At 40.1% G+C, this 24,178-nt stretch overlaps 2 protein-coding genes across 3 annotated transcripts; one reads left to right on the forward strand and one right to left on the reverse strand.

Annotated features, from left to right (window-relative positions):
• Nucleotides 1-434: 434 nt before the first annotated feature.
• Nucleotides 435-16,182, forward strand: LOC102232822 (thrombospondin-4-like). Of its 2 annotated transcripts, XM_023340255.1 has the most exons (19): nt 435-604; nt 3,608-3,681; nt 3,896-3,947; nt 5,297-5,445; nt 6,025-6,162; nt 7,424-7,501; nt 8,600-8,752; nt 8,828-8,932; nt 9,027-9,134; nt 9,211-9,370; nt 10,263-10,381; nt 11,444-11,496; nt 11,585-11,778; nt 12,531-12,709; nt 12,796-12,844; nt 13,426-13,622; nt 14,225-14,397; nt 15,167-15,306; nt 16,032-16,182. In XM_023340255.1, the coding sequence occupies exons 1-19, from the start codon at nt 538-540 to the stop codon at nt 16,088-16,090; spliced, it is 2,247 nt and encodes a 748-aa protein (XP_023196023.1). In that variant the 5' UTR covers nt 435-537; the 3' UTR covers nt 16,091-16,182. The 2 variants fall into 2 exon arrangements, with proteins under 2 accessions (XP_023196023.1, XP_023196024.1); XM_023340256.1 differs by lacking the exons at nt 3,608-3,681; nt 3,896-3,947 and having other exon boundaries at nt 436-604.
• A 1,480-nt stretch (nt 16,183-17,662) lies between these two features.
• LOC111609648 lies at nt 17,663-24,008 on the reverse strand. Its single transcript, XM_023339059.1, has 3 exons — nt 23,592-24,008; nt 21,250-21,303; nt 17,663-18,698 (listed from the first exon to the last, which is right to left on the reverse strand). Exons 1-3 carry the CDS (start codon nt 23,983-23,985, stop codon nt 18,466-18,468), a joined length of 681 nt encoding a protein of 226 aa, XP_023194827.1. The 5' UTR covers nt 23,986-24,008; the 3' UTR covers nt 17,663-18,465.
• Nucleotides 24,009-24,178: the final 170 nt, after the last annotated feature.

Below are 24,178 nucleotides of genomic sequence, written 5' to 3' on the forward strand. Positions count from 1 at the left end.
GATTTAATACAAAAGGGTAAAATCGGGACAAAAATTTGCATAAAAAAGTATTTTTGTGCAAACCAGACCTTCTTATGTGTTCACTAACTTAGCTTTTCATCACGGTTTACAAAACTGCAACATTTAAATTTTATTTTTGTCCGTAAAGTTAAATCACAGCCAAACTACAGAGCCGTTGTAACCTTATCTGTTTGTGTGTGTTGTGCAGAATCAGTTTTTTTCGCTCCATCTCCTTTAGAGGAAGGGCTGGAGGTACAAATCAGGAGCGGAGGACGGGGGCAGAGAGCAGAGGACGGGGGCAGAGAGCAGAGGACGGGGCAGAGAGCGGAGGACGGGGGCAGAGAGCAGAGGACGGGGGCAGAGAGCAGAGGACGGGGGCAGAGAGCAGAGGACGGGGCAGAGAGCGGAGGACGGGGGCAGAGAGCGGAGGACGGGGGCAGAGAGCGGAGGACGGGGGCAGAGAGCAGAGGAGGGACATAAAGTCAGGCTAACAGGAGGAGCGCTGAGTCCAGGAAAGGAGAGCGAAGACAAACCATCATGCTGCGGTTTGTAGCGCTGACCTGCGTCCTCTGCTTGGGAGGAAACCTTGTAACGGGACAGAGGGGTAAACCGATCCTGCTTCATATTTAATATTCACAGTTTGTTGCTTATTGTTTTTATAATATTAGATATGGTAAATTAAAACTCAACAAACTTTGACATAGCTAAATAAATAAGCTAAATCTTGATGTTTTATTTATCATGTAAAACAAAAATTCACTGTAATAAAGACTACATACAGCATGTGGATATTTCCTGCAAGTTTCAAATTCTCTCAATAATTAGTTGGAAATAATTACTGTGAGGCTCCAGAGTTTGCCCGTTTTTTAAAAAACAGACTGTGATTTAGTTGCGTCTCTTTCTGCTGTGGAATCCAGTCGCTGTGGAAAACAGTCAGGCTGATTCTTTGGGTTCCTGATGAGAGGAACATGTTTCCTGTTCTTCGCTCTCAGGAGGGTCCAGCTTTCATCCCGATCATTTATCTGCTGGTCAGGCAGAGAAAACGCTAAACACAGGAGGCAACAACCACTCAACTCATCACACTTCAGCAATACCTGCGTTAGCATTCACCATAACACAGCACATTTTGAAAATAAATTAGCTCAATTGAAACACGACAATTTTGAAAAAAACATTTCTGGATAAATGTTTTTATCTTGCACTAGGATGAGTTTATTTTAGGCGTATCAATATCAAAATTGGTTTATTTTGGTGCATCTAAATTGCAAACACTCTTTAGAATCACACAAGTCACATGATCAACAACCGGATGTTACTACTGCTGGAGACGATGAAGGAGACGACAGGAAGTGGCAGGAGGAGGATTAAAATCATGTGTTGTAATAACTTATTTTGCAATTTTTTATTTCGCAATTGCAATTTATTTTTTACATTAGCAGAATATTGATTCCAATAGGCACGCTGATATGCAATATACAAAACATAACTAATTTATTATATTACACGCAATGTAATGTAATGATATTTAATATTAATAAATATAAAATATCATTTTTCAATAAAATATCACAAAATCCATTTAAGATGATATTAAATAGCATTTATTTTACTAAATGGTACTGAAAACTGCTGGGTTATCAATAAAGAAAAACAGGCCTTAGATCTGTTGGCAGTCATAAAAAATGTTTTAGTGAACAAAAACAAACTGAAACATGAACTTTAATGTGTTCTTTTTAGCAGTTTAATTTAGAATAAACCAGGACTCATGAAAACCAGAGTCTTTCTACCTCAGTACATTTGTTGACACTTTCCGACACCCACTGCTTTTCATTCCAGCGGTTTGGCTGGAAAATGCAGCTTCCAGAAAATCTTCTATCTTTTCCATATCTGGAAAATCACTTTTGGAGCTGGAGACAAAACATTTCAGACTTTATTGGATGAATGAGATGGTTCAAAAAAAAAAAAAAAAAAAGATCTGTGGACTTTAAAATCATGTTTTTAGACTCCTACAGATTGTTAGTCACAGACTAACAAAGTGTCTAAAAACTGGAAAGTGAACTCAAAATGTCTTCAATTTTAAAATCCTCTTTTGTTTTTAACATTTTGCACATTTCTGATGACTTTTATAACCAATGGAGTAGCAAACATGTCAAATATGTAAGGGATGTAGGCATGTATCATTCAAGTGTTTTAAGTTTTCCTGTGTTTTTCCTGAATCCTGCTGTTTTGTTTAGTAATTTCTGTCACTTCCTGAAGTATTTTAACCTGGTTGTGATCTGACTGGATGAAAACAATTTGTCATTTTTTGGTGGTGTGGTTCAGTTACATATGCTTTGCAGTTTCTTGTGTGTTAACGACGTACTTTGCATAATTTTGACATTCTTTGGGTTCCGTAGATGAGGAGCAGGAACATTAGAGAGTGTCGAATGTTAATTTAGCGTCTGAGATATAAACGCTCAAAACCACAAATTGTCTGTTTACATAGATATATGCGCTCACATCAGTTTCACTGCATATTCTGACAAATGCCACAAAAATGCAGTTTTCCAAGCAAAGCTGTAAAAAAAGTGAGAATTTTAACCATTTCACCGTATTATTACATTGAATGTTAGCAAAATATTCAGAGAAAACATATTTTCCATTTGTTAAAGGCCAGGCTGATTTGATATAAAGTCTCCCTGATTAGATCTCAGTGAAGTTTTGTTAAAAAAAAATAAAATCTTAACAGAAATGTGAAATGTTTGCCCAGAGCTGCTTTGTAAGCCGTTTTGATGTTTGTGTAAGGCTGAACAGACGCTGCCTGAGAAATTTCAGGCTTACATGACTGAATTCTCAAGCGACCAGAGTTAATCTGTCAAGCAGAGCTTCCTGACTGTTAACACCGGGAGAAACGTACACAGCCGTGACCGCAGAGGCAGTAAATCTGAAAAAAGACTGTCCGTTTTCAGATGCTCCACCATTTGTTAACAAAGAGCTGTGATGTTGACACAGTTGATGCATCAGAAGGTAAAATTCGCCCCTCAGCTCTTCCTGTTTGCACAGCAGGACGTCAGCCTGTCCAGCTGGCAGAGCCAGAGATATTTCTAGGAACTGACAAAAAAAAAACCCAAACTACAACATGTTTTATTGTCCAATAAATTGAGATTTGGAAGACAAATTGATGTTTAGACTTTTAGTTTTAGTTATTTTTTGTCTTGATTGTTGATTTATATTTTGTTTTTTGTGTTTCTGATTTATTTTGTTAAATTATTGTTTCTATTTTCTGTTTATTATTAACATTATCTGTTTACTATAAAATTTCTGTTTGAAAACTCAGAAATTTGCTAGAAAAAACGGAAATGACCAAGTTTCAAAAAATCTAACATGTTCAAAAATTTTGAAAAGTCAAAATTCTTAACTTTTGAAACTGAAATTATCAAGTTTTTTAAGAACATTTCTGAGATTATTCTCAAAACTTCAGTTCTTTGGTAGAAATGTCCTTTTTTCCACCCACAATGACCCCAGTTTGCCGTCATACTATGTGTTAAGAGAAGATCTGAAAAGGTTTAAATGAAGGGGTGTTAATATTTTTATGGACTGCAGCTGATGTGTTTTCTGTCTGTACCAGATGGAGAAATTATCAGTCAGATTAAAATGACAAACCTCGCTTTGGCCGAGATTAAAGAGCTGCTGAAGCAACAGGTAAACCTCATTCATTGTCCTAAAAATGTTGCATTGGCAAAAAAGTGTTTTGTTTTTTTTTCAGATTTGAACAAAGTCCAAAGTCTTTTGAACAAACTTTATGGCCCCAATTTAGTTCCATAGATAAACTGGAACTGGATTACACCAAAACTGTTGTTTCTATTAAAGGAGCAGCTGATGTTTATTTAATCAATCAATTCGTTGATTATTACAGGTCAGAGAAATAGTGTTCCTAAAGAACACAGTGATGGAGTGTGAAGCCTGTGGTGAGTTAGTCAAATTAATTAATAATGATGTTTGTACTAAAATATTCAATATTCAGATTAGAGTCAATGTGTTTGCACGTAATTTGATAAATGGATGAAGGAATGAATGGATGAACAGAGTCAAAAGGATGAATGGATGGACAGCTGTTGGTTGGATGTTAGGTCGGTTGTATTTTAGGTTGGTTGGTGGGTTGGATGTTTGGTTGGATGGTTGCTTGGTTGTATTTTAGGTTGGTTGGTTGGATGTTTGGTTGGTTGTATTTTAGGTTGGATGGTGGGTTGGATGTTTGGTTGGATGGTTGTTTGGTTGTATTTTAGGTTGGTTGGTGGGTTGGATGTTTGGTTGGATGGTTGCTTGGTTGTATTCTAGGTTGGTTGGTTGGATGTTTGGTTGGTTGTATTTTAGGTTGGATGGTGGGTTGGTTGGTTGGATGGTTGATTGTATGTTTGGTTGGTTGTATTTTAGGTTGGATGTTTGGTTGGATGGTTGCTTGGTTGTATTTTAGGTTGGATGGTGGGTTGGATGTTTGGTTGGATGGTTGCTTGGTTGTATTCTAGGTTGGTTGGTTGGATGTTTGGTTGGTTGTATTTTAGGTTGGATGTTTGGTTGGATGGTTGCTTGGTTGTATTCTAGGTTGGTTGGTTGGATGTTTGGTTGGTTGTATTTTAGGTTGGTTGGTGGGTTGGATGTTTGGTTGGATGGTTGCTTGGTTGTATTCTAGGTTGGTTGGTTGGATGTTTGGTTGGTTGTATTTTAGGTTGGATGGTGGGTTGGTTGGTTGGATGGTTGATTGTATGTTTGGTTGGTTGTATTTTAGGTTGGATGTTTGGTTGGATGGTTGCTTGGTTGTATTTTATTGGATGGTGGGTTGGATGTTTGGTTGGATGGTTGCTTGGTTGTATTCTAGGTTGGTTGGTTGGATGTTTGGTTGGTTGTATTTTAGGTTGGTTGATTGTATGTTTTTTTTTTCTTGTTTTTTTTTCCTTTTTTTTTCTCCGAAGAGTTTTTGCGGCGCTAGTGGCTCGTATTTTTTCAAAAGTAGGCAGACAGGAAGGAGGGTGAGGAGAGGGGGGAAGACATGCAGTAAAGGTCGTTGGGACGTCCGCGTCCAGGACTAAGGCCTCCAAACGTGGAGCGTGCTAACCCCCTGCGCCACCACAGCACGCCCCGGTTGTATGTTTGGTTGGTTGTATGGTTGGTTGGTTGGATGGTTGGTTGGTTGATTGGTTGGTTGGATGGCTGATTGTACATTTGGTTGGTTGGATGTTTGGTTGGTTGGTTGGATGTTTGGTTGGATGTTGGGCTCCCCTCCCCAGCAGTAATGTTTACATCATGGCGTCTCTCCCAGGAATGGGGGGCATCCAGCCCGTCTCTCCCTGTGAGCCCAACCCCTGCCACCCTGGTGTGAGCTGCTCAGAGTCCCCTGAGGGCCCGCAGTGCGGAGCCTGTCCTGATGGCATGGAGGGCAACGGGACGCGCTGCACGGACGTGGACGAGGTAGAGCTCTTAAAGATTAGGAAAATACATTGTTTTTATTGCTCACCAATGGAGGAAAGGATGGTTGGATTACGACTTTACAAGATGGCTGGAAAACATATAATGATAAAAGTATTCCCTATCAGCACATGTTGATAATTATTGATTCGTTTTCCGTTTTTAAATATCTGAGATGCTGCCAAACTGGAGGCGTGACATTTCCTGTTTTATCCAGTTTTCGCTGCAAGCCATTGCTTTTGATTTTTAAGCAGTTATGAGGCGAAGTGGAGAATCCTGAAACTGCTGCTGCACAAGTTACTCAACAGGTTGTTGCTAGGCAACCAAGAGTGAGCGAATGAGTTAGTTGACTCCACCAAGCCTGCAGACATATTATCTATGGATATTGATCCCATGTCTATTGCAACATACAGTATATTGTTATTGATTTATTGTCCAGCCTTTGGTTGGATGGTCAAACAGATGGATGGATGAAGATCGAGAGAGTTTAAAGTATCCGAATACATAAAAATTGAGGAAAGAGACCAAAACCAACCATCATCTTATCTTCTTCCCTGAGTTGTTAATCTGTGCTGTTTCCAGTGTAAGGTGATGCCGTGCCACATGGGGGTCCGCTGCATCAACACGTCCCCGGGTTTCCGCTGCGGTTCCTGTCCTGCAGGATACACCGGACCTCAGGTCCAGGGGGTCGGACTCGCTTACGCCACTGCCAACAAACAGGTCAGGATCAGCTAAGTCCATAGCTTTCATACCCAAAGCAGATTTAGATTTAAAATAATTTATCTACATTATTGTTCCATCTGTAAGTAACATTAACATTTTGGAGAACAGACTAGAATATTAAGTCAAAGATTAGGGTGAAGAAGGACATTACATGGGAACACTGACGCAACAGCTCAAACTCCTTGGCGGTTTTCCTAATGGACTATGACAGAGGTGACAAAAAGGAATAAGGGGGAAGTCAATATTTTCGACTGGCCATCACAAAACTTTGATTATTAACGTACTCAGATATTACAACAATCTGACAACCATGCGCTTACAAAGTATTATTAGGTTGATGTTATTAATCAACCTAAATCTTTGTATTTCCATTTACAACGTAATGTAACGATTACAAGGTCGCACCCCCAAACTTCCTGCTACCTGACCATGACTAGCATTGTTTTTAGCTGTCAAGTTATCAACATATGGAGCTAAATCTTAAATGTAGGTGTGATATTTAAAAGGAAAAGGGACTCAGTGCTTCGCTACTACTTCTCAACTCCATGACAACTAGATAAGGTCAGGAAAAAGTTTTAATTAAGAAAAATTAGCGAGGGAGAGGGAAGTAGGTCAGTTATGCTAGCTTGACTATGACAACCTTAACATGTAGATGTGCAGCAGAATTCAGTGTGTTTCAGTTTTGTCAAAAATATTTTTAAAAGGCGATCCGCACACCAACTCTGACAGAAAATCAATAATCAGGTAAATTAGCTAATCAATCACCACTTTGTTCATATGATGACTTTTTAATTATCGTAAAATAAACATCAAGCCTGAACACATAAAGCTGTAAACGACTGAATATTGAATTCTTTGTGTGGGAATTGTTCCCATGATCTTTAGTGTTGAATCCTGATACACTAGTGGAGCTGTTGTTAGTCAGTTGCTATGGCAACGAGTCTGATCTACTATAGCCGTCACAGAGAACGAGAAAAAAAAACACACACGTGGTTTTGAGTTTTTCTTCAACAGTTTTTCAGCGTCATTTTTCTCTTTGGATAATTTTCCCTTTGAACTGTGTTAAATTAATAATACCTCCATCTCCAGGTTTCATTTAGTTAACCGAGTCATTCTACTGCAGCGGCGCAGCTATGAATGAATCGTGTTTTTGCCCTCCAGCGTTGTTCACATGGGTGAAATTTACGAATGTTAACAATAACATACGATGTGTCTGTCTGAGTCGGTTTCTGAATATTTTTCTGTTTTTCCGTTCAAGGTGTGCAAAGATATAGATGAGTGTGAAGGTTCCAGCAATGGTGGCTGTGTGGAAAACTCTGCCTGTCTGAACACTCCTGTGAGTAGAAATGACATTTCATATCAGTTTCCTGCAAATATACAAAGTAGATCATTGAAGGAAAGGATTTAAGACTTACTTTTATTAAACTCAAAGGTTTTGTAGAACTTTACATCTTTATAAATGTAAAGATTTTCTTATGTGAAGCCAACCAAACAAAACCACCATATATATATATATATAGCTACATAGTTTTTGTTATCATTACTGTATTTCTTATTTTTACTTATTAAATTGTTTTAATCTTATTTTCGTATGCTGCATTTGTTTTACGTGACTATGGCTGGAAATTAGGGTCTTGGTAAATCAGGTGTAGCAATATTATCCATCCATCCATCCATCCATTTTCTGTTCACCTTTGTCCCTAATGGGGTCGGGAGGGTTGCTGGTGTCCATCTCCAGCTACGTTCCAGGCGAGAGGCGGGGTACACCCTGGACAGGTCGCCAGTCTGTCGCAGGGCAACACAGAGACATACAGGACAAACAACCATTCACACACACACTCACACCTAGGGAGAATTTAGAGAAACCAATTAACCTAACAGTCATGTTTTTGGACTGTGGGAGGAAGCCGGAGTACCCGGAGAGAACCCACGCATGCACAGGGAGAACATGCAAACTCCATGCAGAAAGACCCTGGCCGGGAATCGAACCCAGGACCTTCTTGCTGCAAGGCAACAGTGCTACCAACTGCGCCACTGTGCAGCCCGTAGCAATATTATATGTTCATTAATTTGCATTGTTCCATTCAAATAAAATCCATGCAGTTAAGAAAATACTGAAATCTGAAATCTACTGGACTATCAGGCTTATAAACACCCTTGTTTATTTTTCACATTTTTCTCTCAACTCAATAGATTAATTAGAGGCCATGTATGTTTATTTAACAGAGATAGTTACAGCATCCAAAGCGGTCCAAGTCATTCACTTCACAAAAACCTGTCTCACTATCAGGGATGTGTTTGTTAAAGCATTTGTTCTCTGGGAGTTTCCATACAGAAATAATTAGATTTTTGTTTCCTTCTCTGATGTCACTGAACCGGGAGACCGTTCAGGAGGACTGGAGGCTTTGATTTTTAAGTTTCTGAATGTGCTTAGGGCTCGTTCAGATGCGGTCCCTGTAAGCCCGGCTATGTTGGGGACCAACGCCTTGGCTGTAAGCCTGAGAGAGCCTGTGGGAACGGCCAGCCCAATCCCTGCCACGCCAGCGCCAAGTGCATCGCCCACCGAGAGGGTACAATCGAATGTCAGGTGACGCATCTCAGCTTGTACTTTGGACAGCTGATAAGTTTATGAAACAAGCTCCTAATAATGTCTGAAATTCAGTGTGGAGTGGGATGGGCAGGTAATGGATACCTGTGTGGAACGGACACCGACATCGATGGTTTCCCTGACGAGAAGCTGAACTGTCCTGACCTGACCTGTAACAAGGTGAGTTTCCAAGATCACTACTTTTCAGTAAATATGTCTCTCATTATTAGGTTAGTTTAGTGCAAGAAACTCTAACAGGAGTTTGTGTTTACAGGATAACTGCCTCACTGTGCCAAACTCCGGCCAGGAGGACGCTGACAACGATGGGATTGGAGACGCCTGTGATGACGACGCAGATGGGGATGGGATCCCAAACACACAGGTTCACACACAAGCAGAAATACCTTCAAGTTTTCTATTGATTTGGTAAGAAAGAGACTAAATTTTATTGTCTACAGGATAATTGCAAGCTGGTGCCCAACGTTGATCAGAGAAACATTGATGAGGACGACTTTGGTGATGCGTGCGACAACTGCAGAGCGGTGAAAAACAACGACCAGAGAGACACGGATCTGGACAAACTTGGTGATGAATGCGATGACGATATGGATGGAGATGGTAAGAATCTGCCACCCCAATAACAGAAACGTAAAACTAAAAAATGGAAACCATAATTCATTTGGGTGGCATTTGGAAAGTTAAAGAGTCAGAAAATAACAGCAATAAATTGGGATATTTAGAGAAAAAAATGGAGGTTCATGCCTGAGTCAATTTCATCATGTTACTCATTTATGAAAGTCTTGGCATCAAACTAAATATTTAATTAGCTAGCTAAATAGCTATCTCAGAGTTAACTAAATAGTTTGCTACCTCAGAGATAAATATTTAATTTGGAACTAAAGAGTCAATTATAATAGTTATAGTACAATAAATATTTGTGCAAATAAATATTTAACTGGCCAATGAAATATTTAGCTAAAATCTAAATACTTAGCTTTCTAACTAAACATTTACTTAGAAAGCTAAGTATTTAGTTAGCAGGTTAGATATTTAGTTGGAGATAAATATTTAACCTCAAGATAAATATTTAGTTTACAAACAAAATATTTAGCTCCAATTTAAATATTTATTTCCAAACTAAATATTTAGTTAGCAAATTAAATATTTAGTAAGCACGTTAACTATTTAACTCCGTAAATATTTATTGAACTAGCTGACTATTTTCCTAGAAAACTATTTAGCTCTATTTAACTTACTAAATAAATATTCAATTTGAAGCTAAACATACTTAGTTTGAAATTGACATTTTTAAATAAATGAATATAGTGAAAATATGACTTTGAGAAATTACCTCCCAATTTTTGCTATCTTCAAACAGGCTAATAACCCGATTTATTCATACTTTTGACAGTTTAACTTTACAAAAAACACCTAAGAAATCATAAATATTTAGTCAAAAACTTATAATTTCATTTTGTTTCATATTTACTGGTATTATTAAAATTGCCAGGAATCATAAATGTCATGGACAACTGCAAAAGGGTTCCCAATGTTGACCAGAAAGACAGAGATGGAGACAAAGTTGGAGACGCCTGCGACAGCTGTCCCTACGTTCCCAACCCGGACCAGGTGAAAAACGGCTTTTCCTTCATTTTTGTATGACCTGCATATCAACTGCACTCTAACATGAAACACTGACACTTCTGGAGTGCGTTTCTGTCATGGTTGGGTAGTTATGGGCTCCAACAGGGCCGCAGACAGGTAGATAGCTCACTACCCTTATTAATTATGCAACACACTGTGCTGCATACACCAGATGTCCAGAAACATAAACCTGAAAATGCAGCGGAGCGCTGTTCTAGACAGGCGTTGATATGAAACAAAGAAAGACCAAATAAGGATCTGGCAAAACAGGAAACCCTGAGATTTGGAAAGACTGAGTTGTCCCATTGAACTATAATAAATAAATAAAATAAAAGCCTTTTAGTACCACAAAGCTCTTCTTACCAGCACCACTGTGGCCATTTTGGAATAATGTGTGCACACAGCTTCAGTCACTACAGCTGGAAACTAGAAAGCAGACTGAAACCTGGGAGTAGTGATGAACTCTGACCTGAACCTTCAGAGCCACAAAAAGACAGTTACAAAGTCGGCCTTTTATCACCTGCAGAACATTTCCAGGATGAGAGGACTGAATCAAACTAAATCAAAACCACGCCCAGGTCTGTATGTGTTGCCCTCAAATCAACGCATCAGTGAAGAGGTGCAGCAACAGCGATGCGTCCACAATGTCCCAAGGTTTCAGGAACTCAGAAGAAATCCTGTCCACCTCTTAACCACTTCTCCCAAGTCGATGGACTTGTTTTGCCCAGAGTTCTCCAATGGATAACATCATCATACTAAGTTGTCTCCCAAACAGACAAACAGCCTGGTGGAATCCCTTCCAATGGGTTTCCAGAACCTCCAAAAGGGCAAATGAAAGTCCTTCACCACAGCTTTTCCGAATCCCAAGGTTTTCCTTCTGCAATCACAGAAGACATGGTCCTTCTAGCCTCCTGGTACCTTATCAGTTGTTTCAGGAGTCTCCAAAGACAACCAGATCTGTTTGTCCACCAATGGATCATCTGGTTGCTGTCACAACAGACCCTTACCCAGTTCTGCCACACTAACAATTCCTGCCATGTTTCTCAGATGGACGCAGACAATGACTTGATTGGAGATCCATGTGACACCAACAAGGACAGGTAAGGCTCGTGACCTCATCAATGACATCAACCATATTAACTGACAGAGTATTTCAGTGTGAGTTTCAGATTTTTAACTCGTCTCCAGTGATGGCGACGGACACCAAGACTCCCGGGACAACTGCCCGGCCGTCATCAACAGTTCTCAGCTGGACACAGACAAAGACGGAAAGGGGGACGAGTGTGATGACGACGATGATGATGATGGGATCCCTGACCTGCTGCCGCCTGGTCCCGACAACTGCCGTCTGGTGCCCAACCCTCTGCAGGAGGACTTGGATGGTGCGCAAGAAAACTCTGAAATCAATTAGCATGTCACTACTAAGCTAATAAATAAGCTACAGTCCCAGAGCTACTATTGGCTACTATTGGTGTTTGATGAAATGTATCGCTCCCAATTCATCCTGACCAAAAACAACCAATCAGAGACAGGAGGAGGGGCTTAGCGCTGTCCATCAAGTCATACACTCACTGCTAAATGTGTTATTGGTAGAGAAACAGCTTACCATAACAGAGAAAATGTTAATGCTGTCAATGGTGGCTATGCTAACTAGCTTGAGCATTCATGACAGGCTATGCTAGCTGCAGTTAGTATAGAGCAAGGAAGGAGGGAGGAGAGGGTTAGCACTGCCACACGGATATGTGACTGACAGCGCTAAGCCCCACCTCCTGCCTCTGATTGGTTGTTTCTTAGCACTGGGAGAATTCAGAGAAGCTAGATTTTTTTCAGATTATCTGTCTTATTTCATACCGTCATAACGTAGGGACAGTTCCAACAAATATGTAAAAAAAAACCAACATTTTCTAATAGTTACATACCGCAGCTTCAAGGAAGGTATGCATAGATTGATGTCCATAAATTTGAGGCAGAGTGGGCTGATATTCCATCACACTGGTGTGGAAGATTGAAAGTTACTGATGCTGAAAAGAGTTTACATTCTTTTCCGAGCATAGCTTTTATATTTTGTATCATAAATATCAATGAAAGAGGGTGTACTTTCTTTTCTTAGGAGCCTCTCTGTTCCTTGTTGCAGGTGATGGTGTGGGTGATGTGTGTGAGAAGGATTTTGATAACGACACCATCATCGATCCCATTGATGCCTGTCCTGAAAATGCAGAAGTCACCCTTACTGACTTCAGGGAGTACCAGACCGTCGTTCTGGACCCGGAAGGAGACGCACAGATAGACCCCAACTGGGTGGTGCTGAACCAGGTCAGGGAGCTTTTCAACTGCTGTCTTATTTACCAAATGATCTGTGGAGCTAAAATTTATTTTAAAATCCATTTTCCTGTGTGCAGGGAAGAGAAATTGTCCAGACTATGAACAGTGACCCTGGTTTGGCTGTTGGTAAGAACAGAAATTTTGGGAAAATCTTTTTTTTCCCCATTGAAAGTGGCAAGTAAAAAAACCATAAACATGATGTTTCTATAACAATTTAAAAATTAACTTCAGTGGTGGGCACACTTCCGCTAATCCACTATTGTGCTAATAGCAAACCTAATGTTTCCATTCCATTTGTTTAGGGGAAGCTACATTTATGTTTAGCTTGTTTAGCTTCCCCTAAATTTATATTCCTGGATAAAACCTAAGTGCTATTGTTTTGTAAACGTTAGCTGATGCTAAAGCACTAAGGATTTGGCGCGTTAGCATTCAGTTGAATAGAGTGTTGAACTTTTGCTTATCAGGTGTGTAATGGGAACACAGCTTGTTTCAACATTAGCTTCCACTAAACACAATGTTGTTGTAGCGCTTTAGCATTAGCAGCACCAAAGTTTCTGATTAGTGCTTTAGGGTTAACACAGCTAGCTTTTCAGTTAGCAGTGCCCATCACTGATTAACATTTCATTTGTATAGAAAGAGTACAGGGTTGGGTTTGGGTCATTCTGTCTGTGAGATCCTTTTCTAAACATTCTCACTAATGTCTCCAGGCTACACTGCGTTCAGCGGTGTGGATTTTGAAGGGACGTTTCATGTAAACACAGTAACAGACGACGACTACGCTGGGTTTATCTTCGGCTACCAGGACAGCTCCAGCTTCTACGTGGTGATGTGGAAGCAGGTGGAGCAGATCTACTGGCAGGCGAACCCGTTCAGAGCCGTGGCACAGCAAGGCATCCAGCTCAAGGTATGCAGTTCCTGTGCCTTCCATCATGTGAAGAACTTTTCTGTCTCAGCTAGAGAAACTCATCCATGCGTTTATCTTGAGTCGCATTGATTACTGCAACAATGTCAGCGAATACATTTTAAAAACTTCTCAAATCACTGTACGGCAGGGGTGCCCAAAGTGGGTCCTGGAGGGCCGGCATCCTGCACGTTTTAGTTCTTTCCCTGGTGGCACCAACAACCTTTTCAGCATGTCAACGTTCTTCTTAGATCTCTAACGAGCCGTCATTTGATCCAGGTGTGTTAAACCAGGGAGCGACTAAAACATGTCGGATGCCAGACCTCGAGGACCCACTTTGGGGACCCCTGCTCTACGGCTTAAAGCAGAAATCAGGAAGATATAGGAGATTGTTTTAAGTAAATAATTCCTTAATATTGGTGAAAAGGTTCTAGTTCCATGGCAGATTATTTCACATATACTGGCATTTTCCCATGTTACACTCATCTTTTCATTTCAAGATTTTGTCTAAAGATGAGGCTCTAAAAGAAGAGAATCATTTTTGTTGCTCAAAGAGATTAAATAAACAAACAAACTGTCTGCTTCCTCTTTCTGTTTGTGATCAGGCGGTGAAGTCGAGCACAGGTCCGGGTGAGAACCTGAGGAACGCCCTGTGGCACACCGGAGACACCGGAGACCAGGTGAAGCTCCTGTGGAAAGATCCTCGCAACGTGGGCTGGAAGGACAAAACGTCGTACCGCTGGTTCCTCCAGCACCGACCTGCTGATGGCTACATCAGGTACAGGCTGGGCTCAACGAGGGAACGGAAATTTTTCACTGTTTCAGATGGTTCTTACATAAAAACTGCACAATCACAAACAAAAGTTAGTTAGCTAAACCTAAAGCATGAATCATAAACACTGGTTCCACTAGTGCTAAAGCAGTATGGCATTAAGCATAAGCTATTAAGCTAAATTCATCATCTGCTACAACACAGTACAGCGTCCTCAACGGGTCCAATTCAACACGGCCTTATCCTTTCCGTACATTCTGGGCTTGAGGAAGCGATTCTTTTGAACAGACATTTCAGGTTTTAGTTGTTGAGTTTTGCTGAGGCTCTCAAAACAATTCACATGTGTGAATTTTTGAATGTATTTGTTAAATTAACACCCCTGGTTATTAATGTAAGTGTTGTATTCTTCAGTCTACCTATTTGCTTGTTTGTTGCTTGCTTAATGAAGTTTCTTAAAATCAAACAAAGAAAGCGTGAGGAGAGGGAACAGAACGACTGCGTCATATTTTCACCATGTTATTCATACACTTATAAATGTCATATTTCCAAACTTAATATTTAATTCACAAACTAGTCAGTGTTATGTATCTTTGCAGGTATGGATGTCAGAATTTATTTGGACCATCTTTCCTTGCTAGTTGCTGACGAGAAATTTTAATTTAATGTAAATTAAAGGAAAACAAATCAACTTTTTTTAAATGTCGTCTACATTGTGTGATCAAACACAATGAGGTTATTTTACCTTTGCTTTTGCTGCCCTCTGCTGTTGCTGCAGAGTCCGTTTCTATGAGGGCCCTCAGATGGTGGCAGACACCGGCGTCATCATAGACGCCACGATGAGAGGAGGCCGGCTCGGCGTCTTCTGCTTCTCCCAGGAGAACATCATCTGGGCCAACCTGCGGTACCGCTGCAACGGTGAGCGGAAACCGGAGAGTTTTCCACCTTTTCCATCAGTTTTATGCATTTTCCAAAACAAAAACAAACCTGACTCACTAAAAATTCGCTTTAAAAGTGTTCACAACTTCTGCAGGTATAGCTGTTTAATATACAGTTCTCATGTAAAGGCAGACTTTTGTGAACTTGTGTAACTGGCAGCCATCTTGGATGTTTTTGAACGTCAACCTTGGTTCTGATTGGCTAGTTGGATTTCCAGGCGGATAATTTTAGGTTTGAAGTTTTTATGTTTGGTTTTTTTTCTGTGTGTTTCTAGATAATTAACAGAGAGAATGACGAAAAAGAACCGAAAGCTGAAAAGAAAATCCATATTTGCAGGCAATTGCTATGACAACAATAAACCAGCCACAAGCTTGGGAAAAATTAGTTCTAGCCTCGTTTCTACGCTATAAACAATAAGTACTGTACATTACAACTGTTACTCGATCACAATTTTTTAATACTTTACCGACCTCTGTGTATAATACTAATATATACAGTGATATTTACTGTAGTACTTACTGTGGAACTAGCAAAATTAGCTGAGCTAATGTAGCTTTTATCTGCTAGCTAAGACGGACATGTAGTAGTGGCGCGGATCACTTCCGGTTCAGACTATATATTTGCAGTTAGATCAAGTTGACACCTTAAAATAAGCCAAATTATCATCTCACCTTGACCTGACGTTGTTTTTTGAATCTTTTCAGACACTCTTCCTGGGGACTTTGACACCTACAGAACCCAGCAGGTTCAGCTGGTGGCCTGAGGACTAAAACACAAACACTTCCAGGAATAAACCGGCCTTATGAAATGTATTCAAATTGTTGAATCTGAAAATAAATCTCTGTCCTAAATGAAGCCGTTGCAAAGTCTCGTGAACAATACATAAATAATGATTTAAGTAATTTATAGATGTGGAGAAAGTCACTGCATCATGAAAACACAATTGTAGTTTAAAATGTCTATCAATAAACATTTATATTAAGATGCATATTCTTTTAATCAGAATAATGTCTGGGGCTGGTGTATCCGTTGGTGGCTCTGCTGCCTGGCAGCAAGACAAATCTAAAACATAAAGTGTGTAAAATTGACAACAAAATAAATTTGGGGGGCTAGCTACCTATGTAAATATTGAGTTAATTATATAGCTGCATGTCTACCTAACTATGTTGAAGCTTTAACATAGTTAGCATAGCCAGTGACAGAGACATAGATTGATAGCTGTCCATCCGTTTTACCCACAGCACTCAATTTTCTTTTTTTGTCCTGTAAGTGGTTTGTATGACAAATAGCTATGCTAAGACCAACATGCTGCAAGGTGATAGGAGGATGTACAAATAAAAGTTTGACACAATGATAGAAGAGATTCTGGCTCTTATCTTGGCAGCATTCATTTCTATGTGGGAAGCTATAGGAACTACAAATTTACTATAACTGTGGAAGAAGTATAGACTGGCCTGGTTTAAGAATGGTAAACATGGTTTATCCTTCCAGTCATTGTCTTCAGGATTCCCGGGGGAGGTGGTGTACACCCTGGACAGGTCACACAGATAGTCTTATTTTATATTCAGTTCACATCAAACCCGTGTGATTTGCAGGCTCTACTCATTTGCATTTTCACTGCATCCTCAGAGGACAGCAGCTGGTCAGAGTTAGAAGATACCTTGAAGGCGGCAAAGTTGTCAACGAATGGCTGGGTGTAGAAAACATATATTGATCCACACATCATCAAAGTCCTCAAGCTATCTATGTATATATCTAGCTAGATACCTCTATGTAGCTAGCTAGCTAGCTGGCTATCTAGGCAGCTATCAAGTTAATTGTGTAGCTGTCTAGCCAACTATACAGCTTTGTAGTTAGATACATAGATAGCTATCTATGTCACTAGCTAGATAGCAACATAGATTGATAGCTATCTAGCTACCTAGAGATAGTTATGCAGCTAGCTACATAGATAGTTAAATATCTACACAACTAGCTAGCTAAACACAGAAACAGTTCATTGTAGCTAGTGAGCTAGCTATCTATGTAACTGTGGCTAACTATACTGCTCAAAAAAATAAAGAGAACACTTTAAGTGTTAAACACCTGTTTAAGTGTTCCCTTTATTTTTTTGAGCAGTGTATGTAGTTATTTAGGTAGTTACATGGATAGTTATGCTGTTAGCTAGATAGCAGCATGGCTTGATAGCTATCTATCTTGACAGTGAGCTAGCTAACTAGATAGCTAGGTAAACAAAGAAACTGTTCGTAGCTAACTAGTTAGCTAGCTTCAAGGCTATTTATCTAGACATAGCATGGGACTTTTTTTAATCTAATGGTAACAAAAACATCTCATCTACAACTTTATTGATTCATAAATCTGAAAAAGGTTACAGTGACTGACAGCATCAAGTAAAAAACTGACATTTTTTCAGGGTTTTTTGTTCACTAGGTGTTAATATGCATAACAGGAAACAGTGGAAACAGTATTTTTATAATATTTTACCTTACAGCTGCCATATGTACTTGAGGGGATGATCACAGCATGCACAGGTTTTAGTTTTTGTGTCAGCAGCAGCATGCAGCCCTTAAAAGTGGGGTAAAACAGTCGCCTAAGCTTTTCTGCTTTTTTGCATTTGGGTGGAACAAAGCTCTCAGAGGTGACTTAGCACTTTTTTACATCAAGCTAATAGCATGACGTTACAAAAAGGCTTTTCAAGGTGGATATTTTTTGCCTCGGTAATAACAACGTTGTGCACAGAAAGACCAGTCTGATGTAAAGTTAACACTAATTTACCGAGCAACTGAGGTGCATATTTCAGGTGATGAATGTGACTACAGAGTGTAATACATTAAGGCTTGGTACTGAAAAGGTCATGATGACAGGGATGAAACATGGGGGCCGGCGGGACAGTCCATCTGTAACCCAAATGAAACTGGTGCTGCTTCTCTTCACTGATCCTGACATGAAGGAGTCCCATTAAAACAAACACCAGCATCCGGCGACATCGACATGGTGCAACGTCACGCAGCTTCAACTGCTGTCCTGCAGGCGATGCCGCAAAGGATTAAAGCTTCCACTCACAACGAACTGGTGATTCCACCCCAAACAGGGAGAATGCTGCTTTGTTTCTCTCAGGACAACAACAGGAAGACAAGTTTAAGTCCCGGACTGAGAGTCGGGAAGATGGCGCTGGAGGGTTTCGTCCACAGTGAAGACGGTTTCCTCCGGCCGGCTGAGGTTCAGGCAGCTGGTGTGGTTCAGCGATACGTAACCCATCTCCAGCAGCCGCGGCCCCTCGGACAGGTCGCTCATCTCATGCATGTTGCTGGTGATGCAGCTGATCTCCATCTCTTTGCGGTTAGCGGATCGAGGCGGGTCAAACACCCAATCTGAAGAGAGATGAAAAAATGGAAGAGCAATGGTGGAACCTTCCCTAAACGAAGCCTGCAATGTTTTCAGACCTGAATAAAGGAAATTTGAGAGTTGGCAAAACAAATAGTTAAATATTGGATTTTAAATGTGTTATTTTTAATTTCGCTTGGACAAAAGTGGGCAAACTTCCACCAATGTGCTAATAGTAGGCCTAATTTTTCATCTAGCAATTTAGCGTTTCTGCTGTCTATGAAAAAGCTAATTAAATTTTTTCTAGATAAATTACAAAGCGCTAACGTAGTTGATTATTTTGCAAAATGAACGCTTCTACAACCTCATCCAAGTAGACTTTAGGATTGATAAAACAAACTGTCAAATATTTGAATTTAAAGGTATTATTTTTAATTTATCTTAGACAGTGGTGGATTTTCCACCGTTGGAGCGGTGCAGCAAATGAGCTACAGAGTTAGCAAAAATCAGCAACTAAAAACTGAAACCATGAATAAAGTCTGAGAAAAAAAAAAACAACTTTCTGAAGCACAAACTGTGCAGACAGGAGCAAAATGACAACTTAGACCCTGATGAGCTCGATATATGTTGTGTCATTAACACATCAGTATGATTGAATTTGGCCCTTTAGCATTAGCATATTAGCATTAGTGTGTTAGCATCAGGATTAGAACTAATGTTTAGGATTAGTACTTCAGGGTTAGCATAACTAACTGTTTAGCTAGCGGTGCCCACCACTGATCTTGGATAATAATAATAATAATAATAATGATTATTATTATTATTATAATAATGCAGTTGTTTACAAGTTAGCAAACATATTAAGGTAATTGTAGCATCAAGGACCCAAACAGCAAATAAAAAAAAAACGTTTTCAGCATAAAGTTTTGTGGGTTCAGCCTCTGTGGTTCCATTAGAGGCAAAGCGGCATAAAATTGTTTCTGTGCGAGCGTCTGCCGTGATGGAGGCTTTCTGAAGAGAGACGCATCAATCACTGTCCGTCAGACGGGGAGCTGAAATTAACGCCGACAGCTGAGGGTGACAATAAGACGGAGAGCGGGGTTCCTCCGACCCACACAGATCCGTCTGAAACGGTGAGGATCTGCTCACTTACAGGGAAACATAAAGTCACTCAGCAAGTTTTTAAAAAACGTTTATTGTTATGATGATTATCTGATTATCAGACTGATGATAAATAGGTTTTTTTCATCAAGCATTGGAGGTTTTCAATGATATGTATTATAAATACAGGACCAGTGTTAGCCGCAGAGGTGGGTCCAAGTCACTGTTTTGCAAGTCTCAAGTCTTTGTCCTCAAGTCCGAGTCAAGTCGGAAGCTTGGACTTTCAAGTCCTTTCGAGTCGTTTTTTTAAACAATGTTCCAATTATGCTGAATGTAAATAATAGACCATGTGTTCTTTTTAAAATCAAACACTCAATGCACTCATTGCAAATAAAGCCCAGTGGTTTTGAATGTGGATGTGATGGTAAAATAAATATCTGTCAGTCCAACTGGGGTTAAATCTACAGCCAATTTCACATCAGTATTGATAAAAACATGTTGCGTGAATCAAGCTTGTCAGAGTCACTAACCAAGACACAGAATAATGTGCTGCATTTCCATCCAGAAACACTCAGGACTACCCACAGCGTTTCGTTCAGGATCCTTACAATTGTACAATTTTTACTTTTACAGCAATTTCTGAAGGATAGCAAAATTACTGGGTTTTCATTTGTTTTTCTAGGAAAAGTTTAAGACTTGGAAATGGGTTCTGTGCAACGACCATCACACTGCCGTTTGAAGAGTTATAACTGAAAAAACAGTAGACTTAATGCACTAAATGCAGAAAACGATCTATTTATTGTCCATATAGTTTTCTAAGTCATGTGACTCAAGTCCAAGTCATGTGACTCGAGTCCCCACCTCTGGTTAGCGGTACCAATACTTTCTATGATTTGATATATCAAATTTCTGACATTTAGATGTTTTTGTACAACGTTATGTTAGAAAATAAAATCATTTCACTATGAGAATAAAGTTGTAACAGGGCAAGAATAAAGTCTAAATATTATGACAGTAAATTTATATGCGATTTGTTGTTTCTGACTGAATGTATTTCTGTAGCTCTGGGAAAGGGGAGAGGAATTTGATCGTTCACAGATTGTATTATTCTAACAATAAAAATTATTATGATGAAGACTTAAAACTGAATAGAGCAAAAGTTGGTTTTAATGTGAGTTTTTAACTAAATAAATACATGCAATCATTGTTCCTGTTCTAACAGTTGTATGCATGAAGAGGGAAGCATTTTGTTTTGGTTTGACAGCCTGTGTTTTTTTTATAACCTTCCTCCGGTGTGAGGGAAAACACAGACGCTCCACATTTACACCTCCACCAAATGCCCAGGAGCCGAGCAGCTTCTCCTCCGAGTGTTTGTGTGAAATGTAGGTGAGGAAGGGAGGAGGACAAGCTCTTAAAGCCGAGCAGGGGACGGCGGCGGCGTCTCTGTGGCACAGCTAAGTGCTGCCGACCGTGACCCGCGTCAGCTCGCTGTTTTACCTGGCTCACTGGCTTCGCCGCCGTCGCCTTCAGCAACGATCGACCGGCCTCCACCTGCGGGCAACAAAACGGACACGTTTCAGTCGGACGAACTGGCAGCAGAAACTCGCTGTCCGAACACAAGTGGACAGGTGAGGCGGTGGATTCACTGCACAACCTCAATAAAACCAACATGACACAACAAAGCTACATTTTCAGCATTTTTGGATTAGAAATCATTTAAAAAGGAAAGTTTTATTAAAGATTCTTGACATATGTGTTCCTCTGTAGCACTACCAGCCCAGTAACAAAGTGAAACTCTTTAAAGAATCTTTTCCTAAAGTGACCAAGTTCTGATTATTCAATAATTATAGACAAGGGTTGGTCAATAAATCAGTAATCATTGAGATCTATTGAGACATGATCAATATCACAGACAGCTAAGCTATGTTGGTCGCTTTAACGAGCTCACTCACTCTTTGGTTACTTAGCAACTCATTCACTCTTTGGTTACTTAGCAACTCACTCACTCTTTGGTTACTTAGCAACTCATTCACTCTTTGGCTACCTAGCAACTCACTCACTCTTTGGTTACCTAGCAACTCATTCACTCTTTGGCTACCTAGCAACTCATTCACTCTTTGGTTACTTAGCAACTCATTCACTCTTTGGTTACCTAGCAACAGACTGCTCAGTAACTGGCGCAGCAGCAGTTTCAGGTTTCGCCTCCGAGCCTCAAAACTGCTTAAAAATAAAAAACAGCAGAGTGGAGTCGACTCTGGTAGCCGCAAATTGATCTGTTAGCATGATAGCCTGTCGCAATAAGAAATCAATCAATTAATCACATGATAGATTAAAAGGGGCGTGGTCATTTTCATGATGACAGGAGCCATTATGAGCATCTCAACTAGTTATAAAAAAACTGCACCATTATTAAATGTAACAACTTTTTATCACAACCATGTTGAGCATCAACTTTATAAGAAATAATTCATTTTCTGCCTCACACGTCTCTCCACGGCCTCCAGCAGTGGTCATAATGTTCTGCCTGGACATCCAGTGCTTTTCTGTTCCCGTCTGTCCGGACCCGCTCACAAAAGAACCACCACAGAGTCAAACATTCGACTTAAACCTCATCGGCTTGGCAGTCCGGCCAAGGCAGCCCTATCGAGCACCGCCGCCACTAAAAATAGATCATTTCATCGTTCTCTCATTCATTATGCATTTCTAACAGGAAGTTCCTTAAAAGTACAATAACAGCTCTCTGTTATTGCTGCTGTAGTTTGACAGCCGGGGTCACTCACAAGGTTATCCGCTGTACGCCACAATCACTCAGGTTACACTAAGAGAGGAGAGTTTCCTGTGTGTTTGATGAAAACGTCGTCCATTAGGCTGCCAGGGAGCCACCAAGCAGCTCCACTCATTAAATTAGGATTAAAAGTGTTAAGAAAAGCTTTTTATTCCCTCTGACTCTGGAGAAAAGGAGGTTTAGCTCTGAGAGGCTTTAGCACAAGCAGCTGAAACTTCAGTGTGAATCTCTTTTAATTAGAAAATCATCAAACCTTCATTTAATTCACTTTAAAAAACCAAAAATACTGCAGGTTACATCCAGGGTGATTCATTTAAAGTGTTTATTTAAGATGGAGGCTTAAATCTAATGAAAACACAAGATAATGAGTCGATTTTCATAAAGTTACTCAGTTAAAAATTAACAGCAATAAATTAATTTAATTGGTCTAAAAATCATCTTTCACCATCTTATTCATTTATAAATGTTACAGTTTCAAACTAAATATTTAATTAGAAAGCTAAATATTTAACTCCAGGTTAAATGTTTGGCTTCATTTAGCTCGCTAACTAAATATGTAGTAAATATATATTTAGCTTCAAGCTGTTTGATTGAGCTTGGAGCTAAAAATTTAGATTAAAATGAAAAATGTAGATTAAAAAAGAAATATTTAGATCTAAACTAAATATTTAGTTTGCAAACTAAATATTTAGATCTAAAGTACATATTTACCTTATGCAAACTACAGACTAATATTGGTAGTTTACAAATATTTAACATGTAAACTACAAACTATTTAACTTGGATCTAAATATGTAGCTTGCAAAAAAATATTTAATTTGGAGCTAAATACTTATCCCAAATAAAAATCAGTTCGGAACATTACTGTTGTAATTTTTAAATAAACTGGATTAGAGGTTTTCTAAACAATCATAAACTAACAGAAATGTTTGAAATCTTCCTCTCTGTGTCCAGAATCTTGGTTTGTTCCCTTCGCATGAATTCAACATGTCGCTTTAAGCTTCGCGGGGACTGCATGTACTCAACACGCGCCGTGGAGTCAGAGGTCACCTACCAACAAAGTCATTCACTACATCCTTGACCAGATGTCCGACTATCGCGTACGCCACCGCCACCACCACCAGCGCGGCCATCACCAGGTAGAGCACCGCCTTGGGCAGCGGGATGGAGTCCCGGGCCGGCGTCCGGTAGTCCGTCAGCAGCAGGTCGTTCTCCGAGTAGGAGTACTGGAAGATGTGCTCCATCCCGGAGGTCTGGTCGGAGTTTGGCGGCAGGTTGCTTACTGCCCCGTCCGGCTGCAGAGACGTCACCACCGCGGCGGTCACCGCCTCCGGTTTGTCCATGTTCACCAAGCCGGTGGTTTTATTCACCAGAGGCAAAATCTTAGACAGGAAATAGCTCCAGTCCTTTATGGCACTGGCGTTGCACAAATACATGTTATCCTCCATGAGGGTCGCTGAGGAAATCCACAAAACCCAACTGCGCGAACGGGCGGAGGAGTCCGGCGTGTTTCTGGTGACCCAACAGGTCTGAGCAGAAGACGGACACCGAGTCGTTTTCCTACTTTCTCTGACTGCGCGTCATGCAGCGGAGAGCGCGCCGCTTTTACGCACAGACACTCACCGACAGTTTCATCTCCAA

Source organism: Xiphophorus maculatus, chromosome 9 (assembly GCF_002775205.1).
Source record: "Xiphophorus maculatus strain JP 163 A chromosome 9, X_maculatus-5.0-male, whole genome shotgun sequence".
NCBI lineage: Eukaryota > Metazoa > Chordata > Actinopteri > Cyprinodontiformes > Poeciliidae > Xiphophorus > Xiphophorus maculatus.

Bases quoted from the DNA above. Each gene is read 5' to 3' on its own strand.
- LOC102232822 (XM_023340255.1), top strand. From the start codon at position 538: ATGCTGCGGTTTGTAGCGCTGACCTGCGTCCTCTGCTTGGGAGGAAAC. The intron at 6,163-7,423 runs GTCAGGATCAGC...TTTCCGTTCAAG, and splicing joins ACGCCACTGCCAACAAACAG to GTGTGCAAAGATATAGATGA. The intron at 10,382-11,443 runs GTGAAAAACGGC...CATGTTTCTCAG, and splicing joins ACGTTCCCAACCCGGACCAG to ATGGACGCAGACAATGACTT.
- LOC111609648 (XM_023339059.1), bottom strand. From the start codon at position 23,985: ATGGAGGATAACATGTATTTGTGCAACGCCAGTGCCATAAAGGACTGG. The intron at 21,304-23,591 runs GTAGGTGACCTC...TGTTGCCCGCAG, and splicing joins TGTAGTGAATGACTTTGTTG to GTGGAGGCCGGTCGATCGTT. The intron at 18,699-21,249 runs GTAAAACAGCGA...ATCTCTCTTCAG, and splicing joins CGGCGAAGCCAGTGAGCCAG to ATTGGGTGTTTGACCCGCCT.